General features: G+C 35.2%; 1 protein-coding gene across 1 annotated transcript in view; it reads left to right on the top strand.

Moving 5' to 3' along the window:
- BRD1 (bromodomain containing 1) overlaps nucleotides 1–25,841 on the top strand; it is a 58,349-nt gene that overhangs the window by 25,225 nt on the left and 7,283 nt on the right. The window contains exons 5-10 of the mRNA XM_058804834.1: nucleotides 1,477–1,605; nucleotides 2,537–2,849; nucleotides 3,684–3,944; nucleotides 7,167–7,655; nucleotides 22,586–22,721; nucleotides 23,894–24,021. Of these exons, the coding sequence (XP_058660817.1) occupies nucleotides 1,477–1,605; nucleotides 2,537–2,849; nucleotides 3,684–3,944; nucleotides 7,167–7,655; nucleotides 22,586–22,721; nucleotides 23,894–24,021 (1,456 nt within the window). The remainder of the gene's footprint in view (nucleotides 1–1,476; nucleotides 1,606–2,536; nucleotides 2,850–3,683; nucleotides 3,945–7,166; nucleotides 7,656–22,585; nucleotides 22,722–23,893; nucleotides 24,022–25,841) is intronic.

The following is a 25,841-nucleotide window of genomic DNA, read 5'->3' on the forward strand; positions in this document are numbered from 1 at the left end:
GATCTGAAATAAATACCAACCACAGGGTTTCTTCTCTCACCTTGGTGCTTAAGCTTTCAACCTGCTCCTGGCTTTCCTTGAGCCAACTCCTCACAGTATATTCATTTCTCAGTGTAGAAGGCAACCCCAGTGCCCCTTGGTATGCTCTTGGCCTTCTGACCGACTTCTGACCATCCATAGTCACACTTCAGTCATGGGATTCATCCCACCAAATTTCAGTAATGGAAAATTAGAGTGTAGCTCTCTACCAGCACTGTGACCTCCAGCTCCTTCTGTTTGTTGCCCTTGCTGTGTGCATTGATATAGAGCAAGTATTTAAGAAGACATTCTCTTAGACTTGGAAAAATGATTGGTTTCCGAAGAACTGTAGAAGATTTGATCTATTCAGGTTTTCTCAATACATGTCCATATACTTAGTAGCACTTCTATCCTTCTGTCACAAAAAAAGCAAAAATAAAAGCTGCATCTGAAGTCCTACAGCATTCTACAGTTAACATTTCCAGGAGGAGAGATTTGAGGAAGTGATAATGCAGAAAGATAAAAGCTTACATGAAAACTGTGAACGCAAAATGTTTGCACTTAGGAGTTTTTAATGGTCCCTGTTTGTAAAAACACAATTTCAATTTTACTTTTGCAAACTGAACATTCATTGCAAGCTACTATAATTTGTCCTTCTGGAGTGCTTTCTGGAATTCTTTGCATCATTCTTGTGTATTCATGTATCACTTGCTTTACATATGTATTTATATATGTGTACTTTACATATGCATCTTTGCTTATACTTTATTTACATGTATGTGTTATATATGTGTGCACACACCTTTAATCTTTCTTTAAGAATTTACTTTAGCTATAGCAAGAGTGTTTCATTGTTGATAACTCTTAAAACAGCTTAAAATTAAGCTGTTTTAAGAGTTATCAACTCTTAAAATTAAGAGGAATTGAAATAGTGTCAAAAATAAAAAAATTCGTAAGAATATTGAAGTATTTGAAGATGTTGATTCTGGTTTTTGAAATAATTTTCTTGGAATTTATTGTCTTTCCAATTACTTTTTAATTTAGTCTTTTGTAACCTGTAAATCAGATTCTCTGTTTAAACTTTAAACATAGCAGTACAACTGAAATTTAATTTGAAACATTACCTTTAAATTCTTACTGTTTTCACATTGTTGGTGAATTGTGAAGCTGTTACTATGTAGCATCTTTTAAAAAGACACATTTAAAAGTGGAACAAATTTCTTACATATAAAATACAAATTTGAGTTCTGGGAAGCTGGAGTTGAAGGAAGGAGAATGATTTTTTAAATTATTTTTTCCTTACAAAATCATGATGATATTAAAAGTAGTACTGAACTCATTTACTTAAATGTATTTGTATTTTATATCTTATCTAAAATACTACACTATTACTGCTAAACAACTTGAATCCAGTATGTTAAGGGAAAATGCTCAGTTGGATAACTGTTACTTCTTTAGGTCAAGCTGGAGCAGGTCACTATGGAGCTTCAGCTCATTCCATTCACTGTACTGCTGCGATCGGTTCTGGACCAGCTGCAGGAAAAGGATTCTGCTCGTATATTTGCTCAGCCTGTGAACCTTAAAGAGGTATGTTTGCAGCTGTGTTTCCTGGTGTTTACATGTGCCTTGGTGGCACTTAAGTACAGGAAACAAGTCATTACATACAGAGGTAGAAGCAGTGTTAACTTTTAATCTTTATTCTGATAATTAACATTATGAGTTATGGTCTGCTATGAAAGCCTTTTTATGCTCATGTAGCAAAATAATTTCTGGGAAATACTTGTATGGAAATACCCCATTCTTGTATAGAAATTTGGGTACATACTGGTACTTTTCAGTAAGATGATTTTGGTAAGGCTAATTCGAAGGATATCAAAAATTGCAACGCAGATACTGTGTTCTTACTTGAAGGTGAAACTAGACAGACTTAGAGTGTACATGTGTACATTTGTGGATATACTGCATGCACATCTGTTTATTATATTTAGAATCATTAAGGTTGAAAGAGACTGCCAAGATCATTGAGTCCAGTCTTGGACCTAATACCAGTATGCAGACTAAACCATATTTCAAAGTGCCACATTTCCATGGATGGTCACTGCGCCACTTCCCTGAGGAGTCTGTTCACTTCTTAACCACCCTTTCAATGTAGAAATCTTTCCTAATATCCAACCTGAACTGCCCCTGGTGCCACTTGAGGCCATTTTCCCTTGTCCTATCACTAGTTGCCTGAAAGTAGGAGTACATAAAACCACAGAATTCCCACGAAAAAGTAGTTTCAGCATCTATTAGTAGAGCTCAGACTTGTTACCTGAGATGCAGAATATTGTAATACGTAAATTTCCATTGGCATGCAAATGTTTGCAATATCTAGATGTGCAATTCTAAGTTACATCTTCAATTTCTTGTATTGAGTTGTTACAAGATACATATAAAAAGTGGATCAGTTACTAACTAATGTTTCTTTGTCTGTAATAAGACAGTTTTACCCATTTGTGTTTTAAATATTTATCCAAAGGTTCCAGACTATTTGGATCATATTAAACATCCTATGGATTTCTCTACCATGCGGAAACGGTTGGAAGCTCAAGGCTATAAAAACCTCACTGAGTTTGAAGAGGACTTCAATCTGATCATAGATAACTGTATGAAATACAATGCAAAGGATACAATATTTTATAGAGCTGCAGTGCGGTTAAGAGATCAAGGAGGTGTAGTTCTCAGGCAAGCCAGGCGAGATGCTGAGGGAATTGGCTACAACAATGAAACTGGAATGCACTTACCAGAACGGCCTAAACTTGAGTCACCCCAGCCTTTCTCTTGGGAAGATGGTAAGATGTGTTTCAGTTATTTTGGAAAGCTGCATTCTTCATTGCATACAGTGTGTATGTTCCATATAGTTGTATAGGATTGTTGCTGTCCAGTTTGCTACCTAGATTCTCCACCCCCCAATTAAAAGCATTGCTTGAAAAAGTCTGGTGTTTCTATTCTACCAGATCTGTCATAAGACATCAGTGCTATCTGGATTCTGATTTTGGCAGTGTCAGACCCTAATTCAACAATTTACATGGAAAAGGTTTTTAAGTTGAGTGCTTTCTTTCACATGATCATATATGCTTGTAAGGCATGGGAAATGAATACCAGTGTTCATAAACTTCAGCACATTCCTGAGTAACCTACTTGATAAATTGAGCACATTTGTAATACTAAGAATTAAATAGGGTTTTTTTGACGTACACATGAGTTTTCTAAGGTTTGGCAGTGGAGAATAATTAACACATAATTATATGTGTTATATAATTTACACATATTATATGTTATATAATAAACACATAATAATATGGTTCTTTTATAACCATAATTTTGTCCTTTTCTTTAACAAGAAGCAATTAATCTGTTAAAGTGGGAAGAGTTAATTATGTCTTCTTCTGACCTTTTATTTCTTTGCTCTACTGCTTAGTTTTTGATCAAAATGCTGATTAAGAAAAATAGTAACTGTATAGTAGGAATTAATTTCAGTATTTCTGGCTATGATCTAAATAGTTTTTTGACAGTATTTTTTATTTTGGCATGCAAATTCAGTTTTTTCCTTTTGTTGTATTACTGTTCTGAGGATGTTCTGGGAAATGCTAACACGTTTTCAATTGTACGTGTTTTGACTTCAGTGGATAGGTTACTGAATCCTGCAAACAGAGCACATATGTCCTTGGAAGAACAGCTGAGAGAGCTGCTAGAAAAACTTGATCTCACCTGTGCAATGAAATCCAGTGGGTCAAGGAGCAAAAGAGCAAAGCTGTTAAAGAAAGAAATCAGCATTATTCGCAACAAACTCAGTCAGCAGCACAACCAAGCTCCTCAAATAGAGTCAGGTATTGGAAGTTTCGAGGAAGAAAGTGCAGCATTAGAACAAGACGGAGAAGAAGAAGGTAAGATTGTAAACCAGGTTTAAATGAGTACTGGTCTGAGCTGCTTCAGTCAGGTGCTGTTATGTGAGTAGTAGTGTGAATTAAAGAATTTGATTAACTAATATTAAATTTAAAATACTGATTTTAAAATTAAAATAATAGTTTGAAAATACGAAAATAGCTGCCTAATCACAACAAATATTTTGAAAGTAGGATGATCTTCTGAAGAAAACCTCCTTCCATTACTTTTCATGGTAGCAAGGCTTTAAAAACTTAGGTGTTAAAAAATGAAAGTGCAAACAATATCAGATGAAAAGCAGTTGGAAATGCCTGAGTGGAAAATATCTTTTTACTTTTGGAAACACACTTAAATGTCAAAATATGTATTAGGGATCATGTGAGCCTAGGTCAGTGGTAATGAAGACTCTGGCTGTTCTACTGTGTTTGTAGCCTTTTTTATTCACTACTCCAGACTCTAGGGAGGAGGGTGGGTAGGCTTTGGGGTTATTTGTTTATTTATTTATCTCTTTTAAATAAAGCTAACTATTGATAAGACTTAACAAATTTCACGTTGTAGAATCAAGTCAGCCACATCTGCCTAGCTCTTCCCCTTTTGCTTCTCTTCCTCCTCAAAACAGTTGTCTCAGACTGTGTCTACTTTTGGCTAATTGCCATTGAATTCAGTGAGAGCACTGTGCTGGAAGGACTAACTTAATATTTTAATTAAATTAATATTTGCATTTTTAGCTTTTAAATCGAATTTCTGAGATTTTTATTGCTCATTTTAAAATGATGGAAAGAAAAAATGTCACTCAAATAAGAATTCTGTTGACTTTGTTTCATGATTAGCTCTAAGGAACTAAACTTTTTCTTTAGGAGAGTTAAGAGATGTATTTCATTTTTGAATAAGTGCCTTGAATAGGAGGAGGAAAGAGCTCAAGGGAAAGTGGAAGCATGGTAATAAATAAGGAAATCTCTATTTGTTGTGGCTTGATGCTATCAAAATTTTTGAAAGGTGAAGTCAATTAAATGATTGTCCTTAACTGCCATTCAAACAGCAACTTAGTGTTTAGTTCCAAACAGCACTTGCTGGAGATTTGAGCATTGGTAGAAAAAGTGTACATGAATCAGCACATTTTCCTGTTCTGAGTTTTTAAGTGTTCTCAAAATGTTTAATGGTTTGGATTTTTTAAATTTGGGAATTTTTTTGATCTTTAAGTGATGATGGTATTAAATACAGTTTCTTAGGAATGTGGGGTTTGGCATCTAATGAATCCACAACCTTTTTTTTATTTGTAGCTTAACATTTTGGTGCCACAGCCTTTCACTTCAGCAGATTTTTGTGAAAAAAGTAGTCCAAAGTGAACAGTAGTGGTTTTCTTATATTTAGGGTAGGCTTTTAAAATAAAACATGATGAAAGACATGATCCAGGTTTGATTGGTATGGTTGTTATGGTTCTGATCTAGTGGAGAGTAATAATAATTAGTTCAAATTTCAGTTCTTAAAAGGAAAGTACGTACAGGAGTAAAGAAAACAAATTGCCCCAAAATAAAAAGAAAAATCCTGTGCCCAGGATCTCTGGAGGAGCTGACTTTGATAGAACTCTGAATTACCCTCTTGCAGTTCTGTTTTCAGTCTTTGATCATGTGAAAAATATAGTACCAGAATAATCCCATGAAATTTAGGTTTTATTTCTAAATAATTCTCAAGTGGTTCTTTAATCTTTCTGCAAATATTTTCTGATTAGTTGTAAGAAAATCAGAATTTGTTCACAAAGGAAGTCACCATGGAGATTTTAAAGCACAGGATTTTTTAATGGCTGATCGTCTAAATGTGCTTTTCTGACTACATTTAATTCTACAGTCTTCCTGAAATACTAGTTACCAATTCTAATACCTGTGTGCCTGCAAAAGATGTAAGCACAGTCACACTGTATTTTAAAATCAGGTATTTTTAATATGGACTCTGCTATTGTTTCATTAAACCTTAAACAACAGGGTAAAGATTTTTTTTTACACTTAGAAATCGTTGATTTCCAAGTAAATATTTCTGGGCCAAAACCAAACAAAATAAACTGCAAATAGAGAACTTAAACACTTTGGGATTTTACACCTTTTTTCAGGTGGCATAGAAAATTTGACTAATATTAAATATTTTATGTGATAAAATAAATCACATAAAATAAAATATAAAACAAAATATTTATTTAGCATAAATAGTACATTAGTGTTATGTAGTTACTCTAGAATAAGTATTTCCTTTCTTGTATTTTGAAAGACTCTTTTGGAAACTGGAAAGATTCTAGCATCTTTTTGAGTTGATAATTGTGGGTTAGGACATCCTAGTTGTATTAGGGAATGCTGCAATAGTGGAATGTTTATTTTCTTTCCCATTACTTGTGATGAAAAACTGAAACTACTTTTGTACCTCACTGTCATATCTCAATTGTCTTTTCCTAGCATGGATTTAGTGGAATTGAGTGGGACATGATCATACTAAACAATATTAAAGTGTGGGGGAGAAGGGGAGAAAAATGTTGGAGGGTGGTTTTTCTGGTTTCTCATATCAAATCTGCATTATCAAGTGTGTTATTTTTTGAGTAGAGGCTAATCAAGCTGCATGATTTTGGGGATGTTGGGTTTTTCTTCTCCATTTTATTACTTTTTCCTAGATTAAACAGATGGTCACAACTGTAAAAAGGTTTTACAAATCATGCCCTTGTATAGGTTTTGTAACACGTTTTAGTTCACTCAAGTAGAACAGGTTACAAGTACCTTTTTTTTAATTGATTAGCTAATAAAATTTTTCATAGGCAGGTAAACTGAATATTGATAAGGTGAAATAGATAAAAACGTATCTTACAAAAAATTTTACTCGAATGGCAGTATAATTGCATTTAACAGATAATCATCCACCACCCCAACTTCCTAATGAAAAAATGTCAGTAGTTTTTAGTTAATGAAACTAACATAACTGCATGAGAAGAAGCAAGTACTTATCCAGGTATAAATTGTTAACACCAACTATAGATGTCTTCTTTTCTACCCCTGTTGCATTCCCAGTATAAAAGTAGGAACTACTAACTAGGACAGATTGTTGCTAGACAAGTTTTGGTTTTAAAATGTTATGCTTTGTTTCCAGACAACAATTTATTTGGTGGGCTGCACATTTATAGTGAGTTTTATAATAGACTTTATAACTACAGGTTTTCAAAAATCACACTCTATTTATAATTTTTTCAGGAGATAAATCTCCCCCTAAACTTGAACCATCAGATGCATTACCTCTTCCTTCAAACTTGGAGACTAATTCAGAACCACCAACCCTCAAACCAGTAGAACTCAATCCAGAGCAGAGTAAGCTTTACAAAAGAGTAAAATTTGATAATGAATTATATAGCACTTCCATTCAGAAAGAAATAAATGGACACACTCCAGAACACTTACTTGACAGTAATCTCAATGAGTCGACTGTTTCTGCTGTAGCTGAGTCATCAACTGATGTAAACAGACGTACATCCATTCTCTTCTGCAAATCGAAAAGTGTAAGCCCCCAAAAGTCTGCAAAGAACACTGAAACCCAGCCAACTTCTCCACAGCTAGGGACCAAAACCTTTTTGTCTGTAGTCCTTCCAAGGTTGGAGACACTTCTGCACCCAAGGAAAAGATCAAGGAGTGCATGTGGAGATTCTGAGGTTGATGATGAGTCCCCTGTAAAGCGCTTGGATACAGGTAAATGTTTACAAAACTTATTTGAATGGATACATCTGGAAAGTTAACATACCTGTTAGTTTTTACCTACATGTGATTGTTAATCTTCAGATTTTAGCACTTGAAACAGGTTGTCCTCGCAGTTGAGTAGTTACAGTTCAAAAAATTATTACTCATTTTTGTGTTGGCCCTTGACAATTAGACTTACAGAACCAGGTTTGGGTCCTTTAGTTTCATGATGCAGTTTTTAAGTACACATATTGGTGTATATGAAACCTGTAGGAAAGATGAATTGGCTTCTTTTTTGCAAATTCCCTCTTAGAACTACGTGGAAACTTGACATGTGATGCCAAAACTGGAAGGCTTGTAAGCAGGAGCGTGAAAAATACCTGTGCCATGTATGATTTCATTTTGCTGAGTGTTACTCCAAGCATATTTTTATATTATGAAACTGATGACTGTGTATGAGGCACTTTGTATATCCATGTATTTTATGGAAATGTTAAAACCCCCACATATAATGACACTTCATGTGTTTTTTATTTTTAGTCTGTGCACTTTCAGTAGAATTGAAGGTGAGATTATGCTCTTAATGAGACTTCTCTAAAGGATATTTGAAAGAAAATGTTATCTTGATACATTAGGGCAGAACAAACAGCTCAAGACATTAATTATATCTCTCAAGACATTAATTATATCTTTTCTTAGCACACCATAGTTCTATTTATTTGAGAAATTCATACAAAACCTTTGAGGAAGAAAAGCAGCATCAGGAAATTACTTATGGATATTTCCTTAATGTCATCCATGGCCATTGCTATGACTTTAATATTACCTTTGAAATAAATAATCTGTTTCATTGTCATGTTGGGAACCCTTATGCAGGTATGAAAACAGCATGTGGGGATTTGCCTCTATGAATGAAAAAGATAGGAGTTTAATTTGAACATAAGGTGTGAAGATGTACTTCAAAAGCTGGGGGACGGATAGAGAGTTTTATTTGGGGGAAAAGGGAAGTATTGTTGATTTTTAGGTTGTTTCTTTTTTGTTTGGGGGAAATTTGTTTGTTTTGAATAACGGAATTTTTCGACGTGTGGGGCATTGCACTTTTTTGGTTGGTTGGTTGGCTGGGTTTTTTTTTTTGAATGATCACGTGAAGACACTAATGATTCTAATGCTGGAATCATAATATGAGAAGATTTTATGTAAGATGCAGTGAGGGGAATTGTTTTTCATTTATATTTTGGGGGTTTGGTTCTGTTTGCCTGTTTAGAAAGCCCCAACTTGCATTCATTTTCCTAAGAGCTTGGAAAGAGCATGCAGATTAGATCTGGTACTTTAGTTCTGAAGTAAGTACCAAGTGAAGGCAGTGTGATAATACAAATCAGTTAATCTTTATTAATAAAATAAAAACCTTGGTTTCCAAATATCTTAATTTGCCAGTATATAACCTAGATAATTTCATTATGTACCTGGACATAGATTGCATTTTATCATACACAATGAATTATTTTGTGCTAGATCACACTGGGAATTAGTCCTAATTTCTTGAAATTTTTGGGTTAAACATTGTGGATTTTTTTCTATAGGGGAAGAAAAGGTTTTAATTTTGTATGAAAACTAACTTAATTCTTAAAGGGGAAAAAAGGCAGATACGAAACCAAAACCCACCAGATTTCTGAATACATTTAAATTCAGCCATTTTTCCTTCTTTCTGGGGAGTTAGGTGTATGTAGAGCAAATATGCTTTTGACTGTCTTCAAAACTTAACAACCTAGTCACAGGAATAAAATCCAGAAGTTAAAAAGTTTTTCTATTGTTAATTTAAACCAAAATTATGTAGTCTTTTTCTGAAGCTAGTAAAGATATAAAGAGAGTTAAATTTATGTGGAACTAATACTTAGGGGGCATTTATAGTTAGAATTTGTACTTGTTCAAGAAGAGTGAATTGAAACAGTTTGGCCAGTTAATATTCACCTGAAAATGTTCTATGATTCTTTAACAGTATCTTGTGTTTTAAGCATATATGGTTCATACAGATGTGGCAGTTTATCAGATCTTATTCCTTTGATTAGTTTGCCTGTTGGCAAGTAAACATTTTGCTTTCACAGAGGAAATTTTATTCCTCATGTTATTTCCAAATTTGTCTCCACACTAATTTAACTAATTTGCAGTTGGCAGCTATCTTGAGCTGCAGTTCAGCAGGAAACCAGCACAAATGTCAGATGCTTACCAAGATTTAAAAACAGTTGAGATTTCTTTGTGCATGCAGCTGGTATTGATTCATGTAAATGTCTGTATTATGATAAAAATACATTAGATGATGTATATAGCAATACATCCTTTCTCTTTGGTTATTTTTACAAAATTTAGTCTCGTGCTGTAGGTAAGAATGCTTTTATTCAGTAGAATCCAGCAGAGCTTTTTCTTCCAAAGCCATCTAATCATAGGAAAAGGCATGCAACAGGCTTCTTGTGTTCATTGACTGAGTTATCAGCTTTGGGGGAAATCCCTGCAGTTGAAAATGAATTATTGTTGCACAGTTTTCTTTGAATGGTGCGAATATTAGCTATCCTTAATTTTACCAAATACAGAAAAAATAATAAAAAAGAACCACTTAATATGCCAAGGATTGAAATTTTTAGGTGGTTGAGAGCTGCACTGTCACATATTTTTTCTTTCTTACCTATTCATAGCCAGTATGAGGGTTTTTGACATTATTGAAGGATGTCTTGTTTCTGTCCCTTACTCTGCATTCTCTTCAGTGTTTCCTCCTTTCTTGTCACTCCTGTTTTCTTACATGACAAAATTCAAAGGAAGACTTTAAAGTTTATTTAGTTGAGTGAAACCACACCTATCTGGTTGTTTCCTTATCCTCATAGACTGACTTACATTTGGGGTTGATGTTTTTCTAGTTATTTTCAAGAAGGACACATGGAATCCACTGACACACTCCTGTGTAAGTGTGGTGTCCCACATGCTGTTGGTTTTCATAGGTAAGGTTACTGAAATGCCAGCTCTTTTTCAGAAGTAGGGGACTATGGAACAATGAGAGTAAGCCTTTAAAGGGAACTGAAAGCAGTTCATTTCCATACTGTGACCTTTCATATGTGAATCTTTAAAATATATGAAGCAGGAGAGTAGTGTAATCTTAAATTTAAATTTTCTAGTGTTCTACATTATCACAGAATACATCTGTCTTTGTAGTTGCTGTGTTGAAACTGACAGCTGCATAGTGGAGACATGTTTAAAAATTTCCTATACATATTTGATGTATTTTGAGTTTGCTTCATATGGTATCTAGCAACAATTTCCAAAAGAAGATTGTTGGTTTACCTAGGAAATTTTGGTGACATCAGCGATTGATGTGTGATTCTTGAAGGTTGGGCATGTCAGGTCTTAACTGTGACAAGTTTAATGACCTTTCAAAATACCCATTGTATACTTACCTTGCTCTTTTGTTACTGAGATGAATCATTTTTGTCAGGGAAATATTTTGTGAAGTTATTATATCACAGAAAAATGAAATTGATTAGTGAATAAAAGGTAGATTTTACTGACCATTAAAAATCTGCCTGTATCAGTTGTGTATTAGTAAGATAGCAGATGGAACAAATTATTGTTTCAAGAAACCCTTTTTAACATTGTAAAATGCTAACTTATGATCAGATGAAATTTGCCTGTGTACTTGGTCTTATTAGTCATCTCTAAGTTTTTGTAAATTTAGGTTTTAAAATTCCTAGTTGCTGTTACAGTACTCTCTATTTTAATTAGAAACTAAGTATTTAAAATACTCTATCCTAAAACAACCACTGTAACTTACCATAGAATCAGGATTTCAGACAGTGATTATTATAGTGCAGTATGTTGTGTTTCTATTATTTATTGTCCAAATGCAGTAGTAGGAAATTTCAGTGACATATATAATTTACTTCATATTTTTGCTTCCAGCTACACAGAGTTTTTCAAGGTACTGAAACTCATGTTTAGATGAATATTTAGAATACAGATTTAGAATATGGATCCCTGAAGTGGAATATTCACACAGTAAAAAGCACAGAGTGAGGGAATTTATCATTTCTTAATACATCCTTCACGTACAGTTATCAGTATACAACAAAGATTCCTTATTAAATCTCTTAGTAAATGTTGGGTTTTGTTTTTGCTCAGCTATTACAAAATGATGGCAAGTAACCTGTATACAAATTCCATTTGCATTTGGTAGAATTTAATATTGTAGTGAGGACTGCTATTACTTAATTTGATATGATAAGGGTAGACATTGTGTCTGGAGTGAAATGGAGCACAGTTCATTTTTTTAATTCTTGAGTACTTGATTTCTAATGAATATTTGCATCTCTGGAACACAGGCCCGTTTGGCTAAAAGTCAGGCTTCATATGCACGGCGTTCATTACCATTCACTAAATGGAGGAAGTGAAAGTAAAACATGCATATCTAAGAAACTTACGTCTTTGAAGTAAATAAAAAACTAAAATAAAGGTTCCTCAGTGAAAAAAGCCCCAAATTGGTATAATTTCTCTTGTGGTTAGCACAGACAGGAATGACAGTACTTGTGTGTGTGTATGTGTGTGTGTGTGTATAAAAAATTTATATTCATGAATGAGGTGCAACAATTTGACTAAATCTATTTACAGATCCACAGTCCTGGCTTGTTGTATTGAAATGCATAGTGGTTGTTTCATGTGAAGTCTGATTTGAAATTTAATTATTTGAGCACTTTAGTGGTGTTCAAGAACTTCAGCTGCCTGACTCCAGGAGGTTTGGAAACATAAAAAATGTTAAGGTGTATTTGCAAACAAAGTATTAGAGATTTTAAGGAGGTTATAAAGGCCTAAAAGGAATTATTCTCTGGTTTGTTAAATTTGTCAGTGTAGAGACATGGGGAGTACAGGAGTCTGACTGTTCAGTTGTCAAAATATGTTTGGTTAATTGGTCTTCTAGTAGGTTGATAGGCCAATGGGAAATGTAGGACCATTTACTAAGAAAATAAAGCAAATTAATGAAATTAGGAGGAAGAAAAGAAAAAAGAACCCCATTGCATTTCTTAATTTCTTCTTGGCCCACGCACACTTAAGCCAGGAGTTCTGCCAGGCCTATGAAAATTTCTGCCAATTTAATTTCTGGGGACATTTTGAGAGATAGAGGAGGGGTTTTGTAATACACATAGAACAAAATAAGTGCATAAGGCAGAAAGAGGGGGTAGGAAGCTATTTTATGCCAATCAGCACTCACAAAGTGTTTTAAGAACATAAACGTTCCTTCTGGTTTTATTTCATATAAATAATCATCGTGTTGACTTCCTGACGATGAAAAATCCTTTTCCTAGTTCTTTATTTATGTTATTAAAATAAGGGGAATTTTAAGCAACATAGTTGAGAGTGGTGGGGGTTGATGAACTCCTGGATAAATGGCAATGTGGTGCTTTTTTTAGGGCTTGTGAGATGTGTGTATACATAAGGTACATTATACATTAGTATTCTGGAAATTTTTTTTGGGGTCTTTAAAATGTTAATATCTTTGAAAGTAAAGTCTTTTGGGTTATTTTTAAGATAATAATTATTAGCACCCAATGTACAATTGCTGTGTTTTCCAAGATGATTATAAGTAAATCTTCTGTAATAATAAACAAATATTTCTGGAAGCCCTTCTGTTTTTCTTGATGCTGTAGGAATTGTGGAGCCTTTTACTGTATTCTAGTGCTGCTTTTTTTTATTTTTCTCTTTTTTTTTAATACTTAGCTCATTTCTTGGCCCAGGTTTGGCTTTGTAAAAAATTAAATGTCATAATCCCCTATGTGCTTCATTTGTGACATTTAAGACTATTTTTTTCTGTGTGGTACAGATGGTAAACAGAGCTGTGGGATTTATTGAAAATAGCTAAAAAGTTAGTGAATTTGGAGATCCACGCTGTATTTTTTGTAAGTTATGTTTTAATTTATTTAAGAAGATACTTGCCATGGTGCTGTGGCTTAGTGTAGATGACCTTCACCTTCAAATTCACAGGCTTAGACATGGTGAAGTCCCTCTTCCCAGACATACAGTGTATCAACGTGGATCAAGTGAGCCTGGCTGTTGGAACATCATAGAATAGTTTGGGTTGGAAGGGGCCTTTCAAGGTTATCCAGTCCAGCCCCCACATACTCACCCACAGTCTGATTTAAGAGGTGGACAATAGAAAAGGTTCATCCAGTGGCTCCAACAGCAGCATCAGGCACTGAACCTGGCAGGTTCAGTCACTTGTGGCCCTTTCTGCTGTGAGTGGAGAGAGTGGGACAGATTACACAGTGTGATTGACTGCAGGTTAATGTCTCTCAGAGAAGGTTTGTGTGTGGATTTATGGTTTGTGGTGGATTTTTTTATTTTCCCTTTTTTCCATTCAGTTAGAAGAGATTAGAATATGCATTTGCCTGCATAGAGGAATGCCCTTCATAAAGAGTAATTATGGTAGCGTGCACTTGTCCTTTGTATCATACCCACAGCCCAGTATTTGGGGATAGTTTAAATTGAATAGCTCTCTGCTGTGTTTCTCATTGTAGTACCCAGATGAAATTTCTTTGGCATGCACAGAGGAAGGGTACACATTAAGAAGATTTTTTCTTTCTTAACACAAAGAAACGTGTAATATTCAAGAATAGGTAAAATTGGAGCAAAGTTGCTTTGTTTTGTTACAGTGGTCATTGGTCATGCTATCAGACCATGCTATCCTAATGTGGTAATGTTCCCACTTTAATTGCATTTTCTCTTCTCCTCCTTTTTATTCTATTTTCTTCCTTGACTTTTCCTTTTTCCCTTCCCTCCAAAGCTTTCATAATGCTCAGAAATTACTTCCTAACAGCATGGCATTGAAAAAAAATGGAGACAAAAGCAGATGCTGAGAATTAACCTTCAGTTGATAACCATGGCTAACTCCTGAGTTCTCCAAAAATATTCTGTGTTGAAGATAAAAATACTTCATGTCTGAGGGGAAAAAAGCAACTATAGATTCATCTGATTAGAGATACAAAGATACGAACATGCAAGTCAGCCTTATTTTAACTCTTTTGTTCAGTTTTGCCTAAAAATAGCAAATCTGGGCTGGTATTTTAATAGCTCTTGATTATCTTCACTTGAGGATGCTTCATGCACTGTCAGGTTGACTGCATGAGCAGTGAAACATCTCATTTGGTCTTTCCAGATCCTGTCAATGAAGCCAGAAAGAAAATCTTAGGATAGCAAGCACTGTTGATTTTTGCTAGGCTGGAATAAATTTTTAATAAGAAGTTTCAGTCTCAAAGGACTCAGGTCATGCACTTCCTCAAGTACTCTGCAAGCTGTCATAGAAGGCTTGCAGAGGCTGCAAAGCACTGGATCTTTTATACTGAATCACAGGAAGTTGTAAGCTCCCTGCATGAAGTACCTCTCAAGGTAAACAAGGAAAATTAGGACTGGGAATGCAGCTGAGTAATTTACTGAAGTCATTAAAAGATTTACATTTTACTGTGGTCTCCTGTATGTCATCTCAGGAGTGGCAGATCTCTGCCTTGATCTTTCTTTCAAGTAGCAACTTCAGTTTCATTTTCTGTTCCCTATCTTAGAAAGAGGAACAAATTATGCACCAATTTTCCTAAACAGCTGTAAAAGGCAAGTAAATGCTAAATTATTTATTTTTAATAGAATCAGATTGCTTGACCTCCTTACATAGGAGAGCTCAGGGGTTTTCTGTCTGTCTGTTCCCTTTTCATTGGATAGCATACCTAAAAGTTGTGTTCTCACAATTATAGGGAAACCCTTACTTTCAATGAAGAAAAATCTCAGTTGATAAAAGCTCTGTGTGAAATTACTAGCTACAGGATTTTCAAAAGTTAGTTCCATTCAGGAACATCTCGGTTTAGGAAATGGAGCAGCCTTTCTTTGTAGGTGTCAGGTCCTGCTGGCCTGCTCTGAAAGACTCCTAAGCACTAGGATTTTCATGCAGTGTATTGATAAATAATTATAATGCTTTTTCGTTATGCAACTTGTGAATTATTGATTTAAGTCTTTAAGAAATCTCTAAAGATTTTTTCATTTATATCAGAATTTTGTAGGTGAGAAAGTAAAAATCTTCAAATGGAAAAAGTTTAAATTTTTTTTTTTCTTTCTTAAAGTTCTTAACTGTTTCGGCATAAATCAGTAAAAAATGTTTGGAAAAAAGATTCTGATCTTAAATCCTCTTAAGTAATTTTTGCCAAGGTAATTAGAAGTAAATGGTCCTAAATATTACTGGCTTTCTATAGTCATTTCTGGATCCTGAATGACATGCCATTGGTCTGTATGTGATTCAGGCACTTAAAGCTTATATTTTGCAGTCATCTGTTTTACGTGTCATAAACTGTATAAACCAAAGCTGATTCAGGAATTCAGTTTGTAAAGTTAGTTTTGAATTTTTTAGATTTTGAGTGTGCACTTTTTAATGGCATTTTCTACTCTACTGCCTCAGTCTATCAGTCCACCACTGGAACAGCTGATACTGTCTTAGAAGTTGTAAATGTGGGTTTTTTTTTTTTTGAGAAATGTTTCTTCTTGTATGCTCTCTTTTCGTTTCAGAGTTTTCTGGAGTGTTTTCAAACTCCTTCACTAAGGTTGCCTCCCACAACATGCTTTGAAATGCCCCGAACACTCATTCTGCAGTACAGAGATCCTGTTGTAATACAGAGCAATGTATGATCCTTATCTTATGGAAGCTGTGGTTATTAAATTCTGATTAGTTTTCCTTTCTGTTGTGTAAATCAGATTTTGCTGTTGTATTAGAGCCTCCTCTGATTTACCAGAGACACTTCTTATTCTCAGATTTGAAGAAAATTAGTAGTTACAAGATGAATTCTTTGGCATTCTTTTGGAGCCTATCAAACAGGCCATTTATTGAGCCACCAAACTGTATTTGTTCTGTGTCACTTAAACCTTTAAAGGTTAAGATTTTCTGGTTAGGATCTTGATAGGTACTGCTGTTTAGTGTGTAGGTGCCACATCATGAGCTCATACTGAGCTATCTTTGCTGCCTTTAGCCATGACCGAGTTTTTAAAAGCTTTATTTCCAAGGGGATTCTTCACACCAGGCTTTGTAGTCTTTGAGTAACTGTCTTCCATTTTGTCTGCATACTGAAGACTGTTTTAAGTACTGGAAGCTTTGCTGTGCTCTGATATTCATCTGTGTACTATGAAAAGAAGAATTGTGTTTAATACTCCTACTGCACTTCAGAATTTACCGTTTGAAGTAACATTTAGAGGGTTTCTCTTAGGGTCCTATGCTCTTACATGTGAAAAAAAAGCTTAATGGATGCAGTAACTTCTGATGATTTATTACCTTCAAGTATTCCCTTATCCTGTGTGTGCTTATCTGTATGTATAAATCCCCCTAAATCAGTGGCTGGCATCTCCTTTCTTACTCTTACTGGAGGTATTTTTAGCTACATTTCTAAACTGTGTTCTTGATGCTTATCATGCACATGGAGGTTGTATTCTGTGTTTTCAATGACTTTCAGTATTTTCTTTTTCAAGACAAAGGTCTGAATCAAAGTGAAACTTACTTAGATAGTCCCTATAGAAACCTTAGGTTTTAGTGATAGAATACATAGGACACTTGTGTCATTCTCACTGTCTCTGGACACTGCTGTAAGGATGGCTTATTTAATTGAAAGCTCTGTTTCCTTTCAGAGAGACTTAATGACTTTTTCACTGTCTTCCAGGTTCTCATATTAACTAATATCATGCTGGGTATTTATCTCTTTGGATCCTAATTATTTTCTATTATCCTCAACATGGAATGGAATTCAATTAAATGATCATTTTGGAACGCAGAAAGACAATTACATTTGAAGTAATTAATTTGGATCATGTTGGAGACACCAGCCATCCTTAAAACAAAAAACAAATAGAAATGAACACTCTTGGAGGAAGTCTTTGACACATATGAAACTATGCTCTTCATTCAATGTATTGCCCCATTTCCGTAAGTTACAAAGTTGTACGTGTTGTAGTATATGTGACACACACTGGTGGCAGAGTTTCACCAGTCCCAACATTCTTATTCCCAGAACATGTTCTGTGAGAGCAGATTAGCTAAGAATGCTACATCTCCATCCTCTTCCCTTCCCCAGAAAAACCAGTCTCATCTTCCTTGGAGAAGTGAAACCTACCAGAAAAAAAATGCTTTTTTAAAATAAAATACACATTTTCCTCTACTGTATATATATTTTAATGGAGAGTAACATCAGTTTTCAGGGTAAGTGCTCAAGTCACAACTGGAAATGAGACTAAATAGTGTTTTGGAAGTGCTGGTTCACTGTGTGCAGTCATTGTTTGAATGCTCCCAGGTTTTTTAGTGGTTGAATTTCAGCCCTTCAGGTCTAGTTGTAGGAGAGCACTTCATCTTACATTTTGATGTGCTTGGTTTTGCATCAAGCTATGCGTAGTAGAGAATTAATTGCTTTAGAATATTTTTTTGCAAGTTCTGCTTCTTTCTTTTTGTTTCAGCAGAACTGTAAGGTATATTACAGTCTGAAATGTACAATTCTGTGTTCTGAGGCAGCATTTTGTGCATTTGTGGACATGCTGTGCTGCTCTTTGGACTATACTGAGCTTTGTTCCTCTGTCATGTTTTCCAAACTTCTGCTCTCTTTTGGAAATTACCTTTTCCTGATTCCATTTATTTAATATGGACAAAAGGATTCCAACTTGCTTGATGTAGGTAGTCAGTGAAAGTTTTAAATGCAGCCTAAGAACAAAGTGGCACTGTTGAGAAGTTAAAACTTTGCCTGATAAATACAGTTTTCAGTGCCGTGAGAGAGACCTGTGGAAAAGTATTAGGCTGATCATCTTTGCCTTACTTTTTTTCTTCTTAGTTAGCATTTCTTTATTTTCAAAATGGTTGTGTTATGCTGTGATTTGCAAGGCAGTAAATTTTCCATGTAAATAGAAGTTGAGCTGAAGATTAGAAATGGAAGTAACCCTGCATTTAAGAGTGATAGCAGACTTCATTGTTTGAGAATTCCCTTTTTAATTGAAAAAGGTTAAGTTCTGCCTCTTGAGAGTGGACTGCTTTTTTGAAGAAACTTAAAAACAGAGTGGAAAAGTAAAGGAAATGAACCACTAATTAAAGGCTTTTAGTTTGATCTTTAGGACTTTAGGGGAGAAGAGGAGGGTTGTCATTCAGTGGTATTGATGAGGAGGCAGTATGTGTAAGAAGCTTAGTATCTGACATAAAATTTCACTCCATGACTGTAGAGAAGGCTCATTTGATCTAACAAAATCATGAGCTTGTGGAATAGTTGTAAGCAGGATGAGTTAGGTCTCATGGATTTTCTTTATTTGGCCATCTTAGTTATATCTACTGATTCTATAAAATGTAACTTCCTTAAAGCAAAGGGAGATCTTTAATTTCACTTACTGTAGCAGCTACAGAACATTGGGTGTTTCATGATTCATGAGAAAATAGTTTTGTAATGATATAACAGAAACCAAATTGTGTAGTATATCTGATCTTTTTTTGCACATCAGTGCTCCTACCATAAAGCACTTAGGTTTTATTGCCTCAGTTTTTTCTGGCAAGTTACAAGGTCACCTGTGAACCACTTAATCTGTGACTAGATATGAGTGTGTTTTGTTTAAAATAAGCCTTGAGGTTTTCCTTTCTTAAAATAATGCCTGTTCCTTATACCTTCTGAAACATGAACTGTATAAACTGGAGTCTCATAGATGGTGTAAGCTCTTGTCATTTGGGGTTTGGTGCTAAGGAAAATTACTCCTGCTGATAGATTGCATGTTCTTTTTTTTTCATACTTCCACAAGCAAGAGAGAAATATGTCTTGGAAGCTCTAAATTCTTTTGCACTTTAGTATTCCTTTTTTGTCAAAAATATGTAAGTGGGGTTTTTTCCCCACTTACTGTAGTTTAACCCCAGCTGACAACCAAGTACCAACCAGCCACTCTCTCACTTCCCACTCCTTGGTCCTCACAGTGGGATGAGAATAGGAAAAAGGTAAAACCTCTGGGTTGAGATAAGAACTGTTTAACAATTGAAAAAAAGTAAAATATAATAATAATAATGTGAAAAAGGAATAAAACCCAAGAGAAACAAGTGATGTGCAATACTGTTGCATAGCACCCACTAACCAATGCCCAGCCCTGTGATCAGCCACTCCCAGCCAGCTGCCATCATTTTATCTATGGGGCATGGCACTCCATGGTATGGAATATCCCTTTGGCCAGTTTGGGTCAGCTGGCCATGGTCCCTCCCAGCTTCTTGTGCTCCTGCTCACTGGCAGAGCATGAGACACTGAAAAGTCCTGAATTAACTGTCAGCACTGCTCATCAACTCAAACTCAGTGTGTTATCAACCTTCAAATCAAAATACATCATTGTAACAGCTGCTCAGAAAAAAAAAATTGCTCCATCCCAGCAGAAACCAGGACACCACTGTTAGTAACTATTCTACAGATTCATAAAACATTTTTTACTCTAATCTGAAGTGAATTAAGTGAGTCATTAAACTCACAGTTTATGTTTAAACTAGAATAGGGCTGGACTGTCATCTCAGAGAACTGTCTCCATTGCTATAGTTGCACGTTTCTGCTGTATCCCTTGTTTTTTTAACTTCAGCAGTCAGGCAATCACATGCTTGCTTTGTCCACTGTGTTGCTGAAAACTGGCTCCCTACCATTTCTTGGCACTGACTTAATGACAAAGAGAAGCCACCATTGCCAGGGACTGAGAGTGCCAAAATATCCATTTTGGTGACAGCGCAGTCATAAACTGATTGAAATAATAAAAATACTGTTTTGCCCCTTTTGTCATAGGTGTGCATGTACAAAACCAATGTATGCAGAGATAAGCATCCAAGAAGTCACATTTGGCTTATTTGCACATTCTCTTAACACAGGTACTTCTTTCCATTTTTACAGTCCACTGGAAATGTGAACTGTGCCCTTGTTCTGGCAGCAGTCATTACTTGATCTGTCTTCCTGTTTAAAATTCAGTCTGTGATCTGACTTGTTTCTGCTGATAGCTGCCTCACATTAGCTAGATGCCTGAGTGATAACTTGAGTAATGTGTCTCTGGCTTGTGGCAGGATGAAAACAAAACAGTTTATACACCTCACTTGAAAGATAAATCTGACAGGATATTGAAGAATAACAAGTAATTTTTGCAGAGACATAAGAGATGTCCTTTGCAGAATGGTTTTTTTTAGCTTTTCATTTCAAATGCCATGTGAAATGTACTGTGATAACTTAAATTCCCCTATTCACTTTTTCATAAACCATGCTCTGTTTCAGCACAGTCTAAGACCAAACTCCTCCTCAATCTGCAGATATTTTTATCAACTTGGTGAGAGTGAGAACAAGATTAATAAATACCACTGATGAAAAGTTTGGTGCTTGTCACTCAGGACAATGCTACCTTTATCATTTTTCTTCTGTAGGAAATCAAAGGCAAATATAGGAGTTACAAAACAAACACTCTCAAATGAATATTTGCAGTGTAAGCTAAATGACAATGAAGGAGAATACTTATATGTAAATCTCTCAGAACCTTGAGTAAATATACTCCTTTTTCTCTTAAAAATCTGAAATTGTGTTGATAATCCAAATGGAAGGTCTCCTGGGGTGGAGTGGAAAAACTCTGTAAGTCACTATATGGAAATGCTTGAAAAATTACTGGATTGTAAAAAGTAACTTGCTAAGCTCAAGCTCCTTAGTTATCAGCCTCCTTTGTAGCAAACAGACTGGAAGAATTAATAAAGGGAGTGCTGCCATAATTGTTTTACAGTAAAAGGCTCTGTTGAGGGGCATGTGAAGTTACATAACCTAGTTTGACTGTGTCTGAATGTACAATGATCATGATGGCCTTCAAGTCTTTGGTAGTGATAAGGATGGCTGGGATGGGTAGGTCTTTCTTTTGTTGGGAGTGGCATGCCCAGAGTTGAATTTGTTTTAAAGTGTTATTCTCTTTGTAGCCTACAGTTTGCAGTGGCTGACTGCAGGCTGGTACCATTGCCTTTAGCTGAGGGCATTTCTGATCATATTCTAGAGTCACTGTGGGATTCTTTCCTTGTTAGTCCTTATGTCCACACCTCCACATACACTCACACACTGGAAAGTCTTCAGAATGCTATCTTAAAACTTTTCATTTGTCTCTTTAATCAAGCTTAAAAATGGCTTAATAAGGACAATACTGTTTGTATAGCAAACCCAGAGCAGGATTGGCAACAGCCCATCAAATAAGTGGATTGTAATATAAGAGCCTTTTTAATGTTTTCATTACAATTATGATATTAAAATGTAATATCCTTTGATGTATGCAAACTTTTGTTAGGGGAAGGCTAATTAAAAACAGTACCATGCATATTATTGATTATTGGTGACAGAAGACAGTCATCATAGTGTCAGTCAGTCTGAATTTACTAAAATGGAAACCCTACCAGGAAGAATTAGATAGTGTCATGGAGAAATCCATATCAGTCTTTACTTCCAGGATTGAAAAGGATTTTAATGATCATAGCATTGCATTGAAATAAGCCTTTTGTTGACTTGGTAATCTGCCTGATTTGTAACATTTTATTTTCTTGGGTTTTTTCTGCTTAGCTTTTGCAGCGTGATTGTTTTAATGGTTGGAAACATTACTGCAAAGACTGATTTGTTACTCCTGTTAGTATTTCCCATGTTACAATCTCTGCTTGCTTTTTTTTTTTTTTTAATACCTTACCTAAAGGTTCATCCTGTTTTTAAAATCTGGACAACAGGAACTTTAATACTTCCTTGAAATTACATATTTTGTTAATATTCACATTCTTTTTCATCACACCAAAATATTTGAAGAGCAAAACAATAATTGTGTGCATTGTGTAAATACAAAAGGTTGTTAATGAAAATGGTGTGGTTTCCAGTTTGATGCAGTTTATTTTTTGTGTTATGCTGCAGGTCTGTCAAATGGTTTTGGAGATGAAAGTAAGGAGAGAGCATTAGATGATACTCCAGGAAGAAAAGTTGAACCTCGTCGCCGCTGTGCATCAGAATCTAGTATTTCATCTAGTAACAGTCTCTTGTGTAACTCAAGGTAAAACTGTAAATATGAAATACAGATTTGCGACTGAATATATCAGTTTTCTATAGTGATTGTGACCCACGTTGGAGGATTGCATAAATTATGGAAAAAAGAGTGTATTTCAGTTTTCTCAGTTATGTCAGATCCAAGTCACCTTTCAGGATTGCTGGGATTCTTCTGTTGAATTCAGGTTATTGCATATCCAGGCAGTTAGATTTTTAAACTGACTGTGCTTCTATTGCTCTGTAAAGATACAGGTATGTTTTTACATACAGTATCTTGGCTTAATTACCTTCCTAATCTGGAACACTAAAAATGTGAGTGTTTATTTTTGTGAAGGCAAGAGAGAAGCAACTTACAAAGCAGAGTCTTTTACACAAAAACGGTTGTTTGATAGCCTTGGAACTGTAGGTTGGCAGTCTGTGGGTTGCTGGGTAGGTACTGCAGTGTTGATAGTAACTCTGTAGCAGCTATTGACTTCTCCATGGAGTCTGCTGTTAAAGGCAGGACTGTCAGAATGGACACTTCTGCCACCATTGATGTCTCCATCACCAGTGGTGTATCTTCTGAAAGAACACTGATTTCTGGGTGAGAGGTAGCTGTCTCCAGTCCTGGGCTATGAGGATGGGACATACAGGACAGTATAGGGTAAATGTGTCACACAGAAAAAGAGGACTTTATTCGTGTGTTCAGGTTAAGGGAAAGGTGTTAATGCAGTCATGTCAAACAGGCTTTCAGAGACAAAGATAATTTACTATTGCATCTATTTTAAATGTGATATTCTAGATCAAATTGTCAGTATAATTGTTGTTCACATTCTATGATTTCTTGAAGAAAACTCAAGTGTGTAGAAAGCAAATTTCCCATTTTGAGAAGAGACGTTTCACAATTGAAAGACTGAAATTTTTAGTGAAAAATTAAAGAGACAATAGTTGTGTTTTCTGTGTAGTAGACCTATTGGAGCAGTGGACCTGTCTTTTGCTGATAACCAGGCAATTCTGTGTTTGAAAATAATCAGAACTTTGGCTTTTATGTTGTTTGTATTGTTTACTCAAAATATTTTTAGAGCTTGCTCCATTGATTTTACCCTGTACTGATGAAATGTAAATTCTTGTTCAAAATTTTGATTTATAGTGAACAATGTTAATTATCAAGTAGTGATTTTAATATGAATACTTTTGTAGTTTTAGTCTCCCGAAGTGTGGTAAAGGTAAACCTGCCCTGATACGGAGACACACACTGGAAGATCGAAGTGAACTGATTTCATGCATTGAAAATGGAAACTATGCCAAAGCAGCAAGAATTGCAGCTGGTAACTATAAATAATTGAATTCTTAATAGTAGTGTATAATATTTTTCCATTTATTAGACAGATTTTAACATTCTTATTTTTACTGCTTAAATACATCAAGCTGTCTCAAAGTGTTGTTGATATCCTTCCAGAAACTACTGAATTCTGCTTTTGACTCCTGGAAGTCTTTTTAAAGAACAGCATCTGACTCTGATTTTTGATTAATTTTCTCTTCTTGCTTGAGGAAATAAAGATGTTTCGAAATAAAAAGAGAAGATGAGTTTTCTTTTGTAGATCTTGTAAAAGAAAATTAGTAATCCTATGTGCTAGATTAGTAACCCCTTACTGTCATGTGGAATAAACTCTGACTAGGAAAAATTCTGAGACTCCTACTTGTATGTACACCTGAGAAGTCTCTGAGTCTGGCTGCATGCATTCTGTCAGCTCATGTATGATTTTCTATTCAGCATTAAAATACCATTTTCTTTGCAGCTGAGAATAGTGTAGATATCTTTCTTGTTAGGTGTCCTGAAGAAGAGAACTTGAACTGTTTTTCTATACCAGATACAGTTCTACATACATATTTTTTGAAACAGTCTGTAAATAAAGATGAATTAATTGAAACCCTCATGGCTCTAACTGACATGTGAATACTTTACAAACTGTTACTAACAGAGCAGAGAAACACCTTACTGTGCAGAGTGACTGTACTAATTTTTTTTTAATGTGATCACTTTAAATACTTTTTCCTTGCTATTTCTACTTTTAAAAGATCTTAAACCACTTTTATGGTTTAAGATCAACAACAAACCCTGGAATGTTTTTGTAATGTCAAGACAGAACATGTATGAGCATGCCACCTTTCATTATAAATGAGCAATGCCCATTTGAAATGCACTTTATCTCAGCAGTATTGCCTGACTGCTGAAAGAAAGTGCAGCTGCAGCCCCTGAACTGTATCTTGGTACCAGGTTTCCCCATACAAGAAGTGCTGCCTGACCTTTACAGCATATTAACTTGGATCACTTTTCCCCCTTTGATCACCACCCCCAGTGGTGATCATCTTGAAGTTAACTCACTCTTCTGATCAGTCTCTGGACTGTATCTTGGGGACCAGTTGTGGTTTTGGTTGACTGAAAGGCTTATGCCTGTTTCAGGCTTCAATCCATTGCTGAGCAGCAGAGAAGAAAATTGAGGATTCTCTAGAAGTGCACAGTAACTTACACTCAGTTGTTCATTACCCTGCTTTTTGAGAAGAAATGAAACACTAGTGCTGCTGCCTGGAAACCTGTTGACATTTTTGAACTTGACTGCAGGAAAGGGCAGGGCAGAGAGACCAAGAAAACTTGTTAAAAATAAATGGAAATCAAAATGCAGGTCAGAATTTAGGCATAAGAATAGAAAGGTGTACCAGTATTGCTAAGTTATGAGGTGCTAATCTCAGTGTGGGTATCCAGGTATCCAACACTTGGAAATATATACTGTGCAAATTGCATCTTGAAAATCATCACTTCTGTGACAGGATTGTCATCACAGTAAAAGAAACTGTTATTTGAAGTACCATAATTTTATGTTTTCTTTGGAGCTTTTTCAAAGGGAAGGCATTATTGGAATTTGGCAAACACTTCCTAAGAACTAAGATGTTTTAGATTTGCCGTTTCTAGAAGTGTCTAAACTCTTGTTCTTTATCTGTAAGCTTGGAAAAAAAGTATTAATACCATGTAAAGAGCTCTTATGAATGCTACCTTGTTTTTATTGGTATGTGTGTGAAAGTTGGTATTAGTATTAGATTCTAAGGATCATGAGCTATTGATTAGGAAACCAAGAACTTCAGATTTGTC

This window comes from Ammospiza caudacuta, chromosome 5 (genome assembly GCF_027887145.1).
Source record: "Ammospiza caudacuta isolate bAmmCau1 chromosome 5, bAmmCau1.pri, whole genome shotgun sequence".
Classification (NCBI taxonomy): domain Eukaryota; kingdom Metazoa; phylum Chordata; class Aves; order Passeriformes; family Passerellidae; genus Ammospiza; species Ammospiza caudacuta.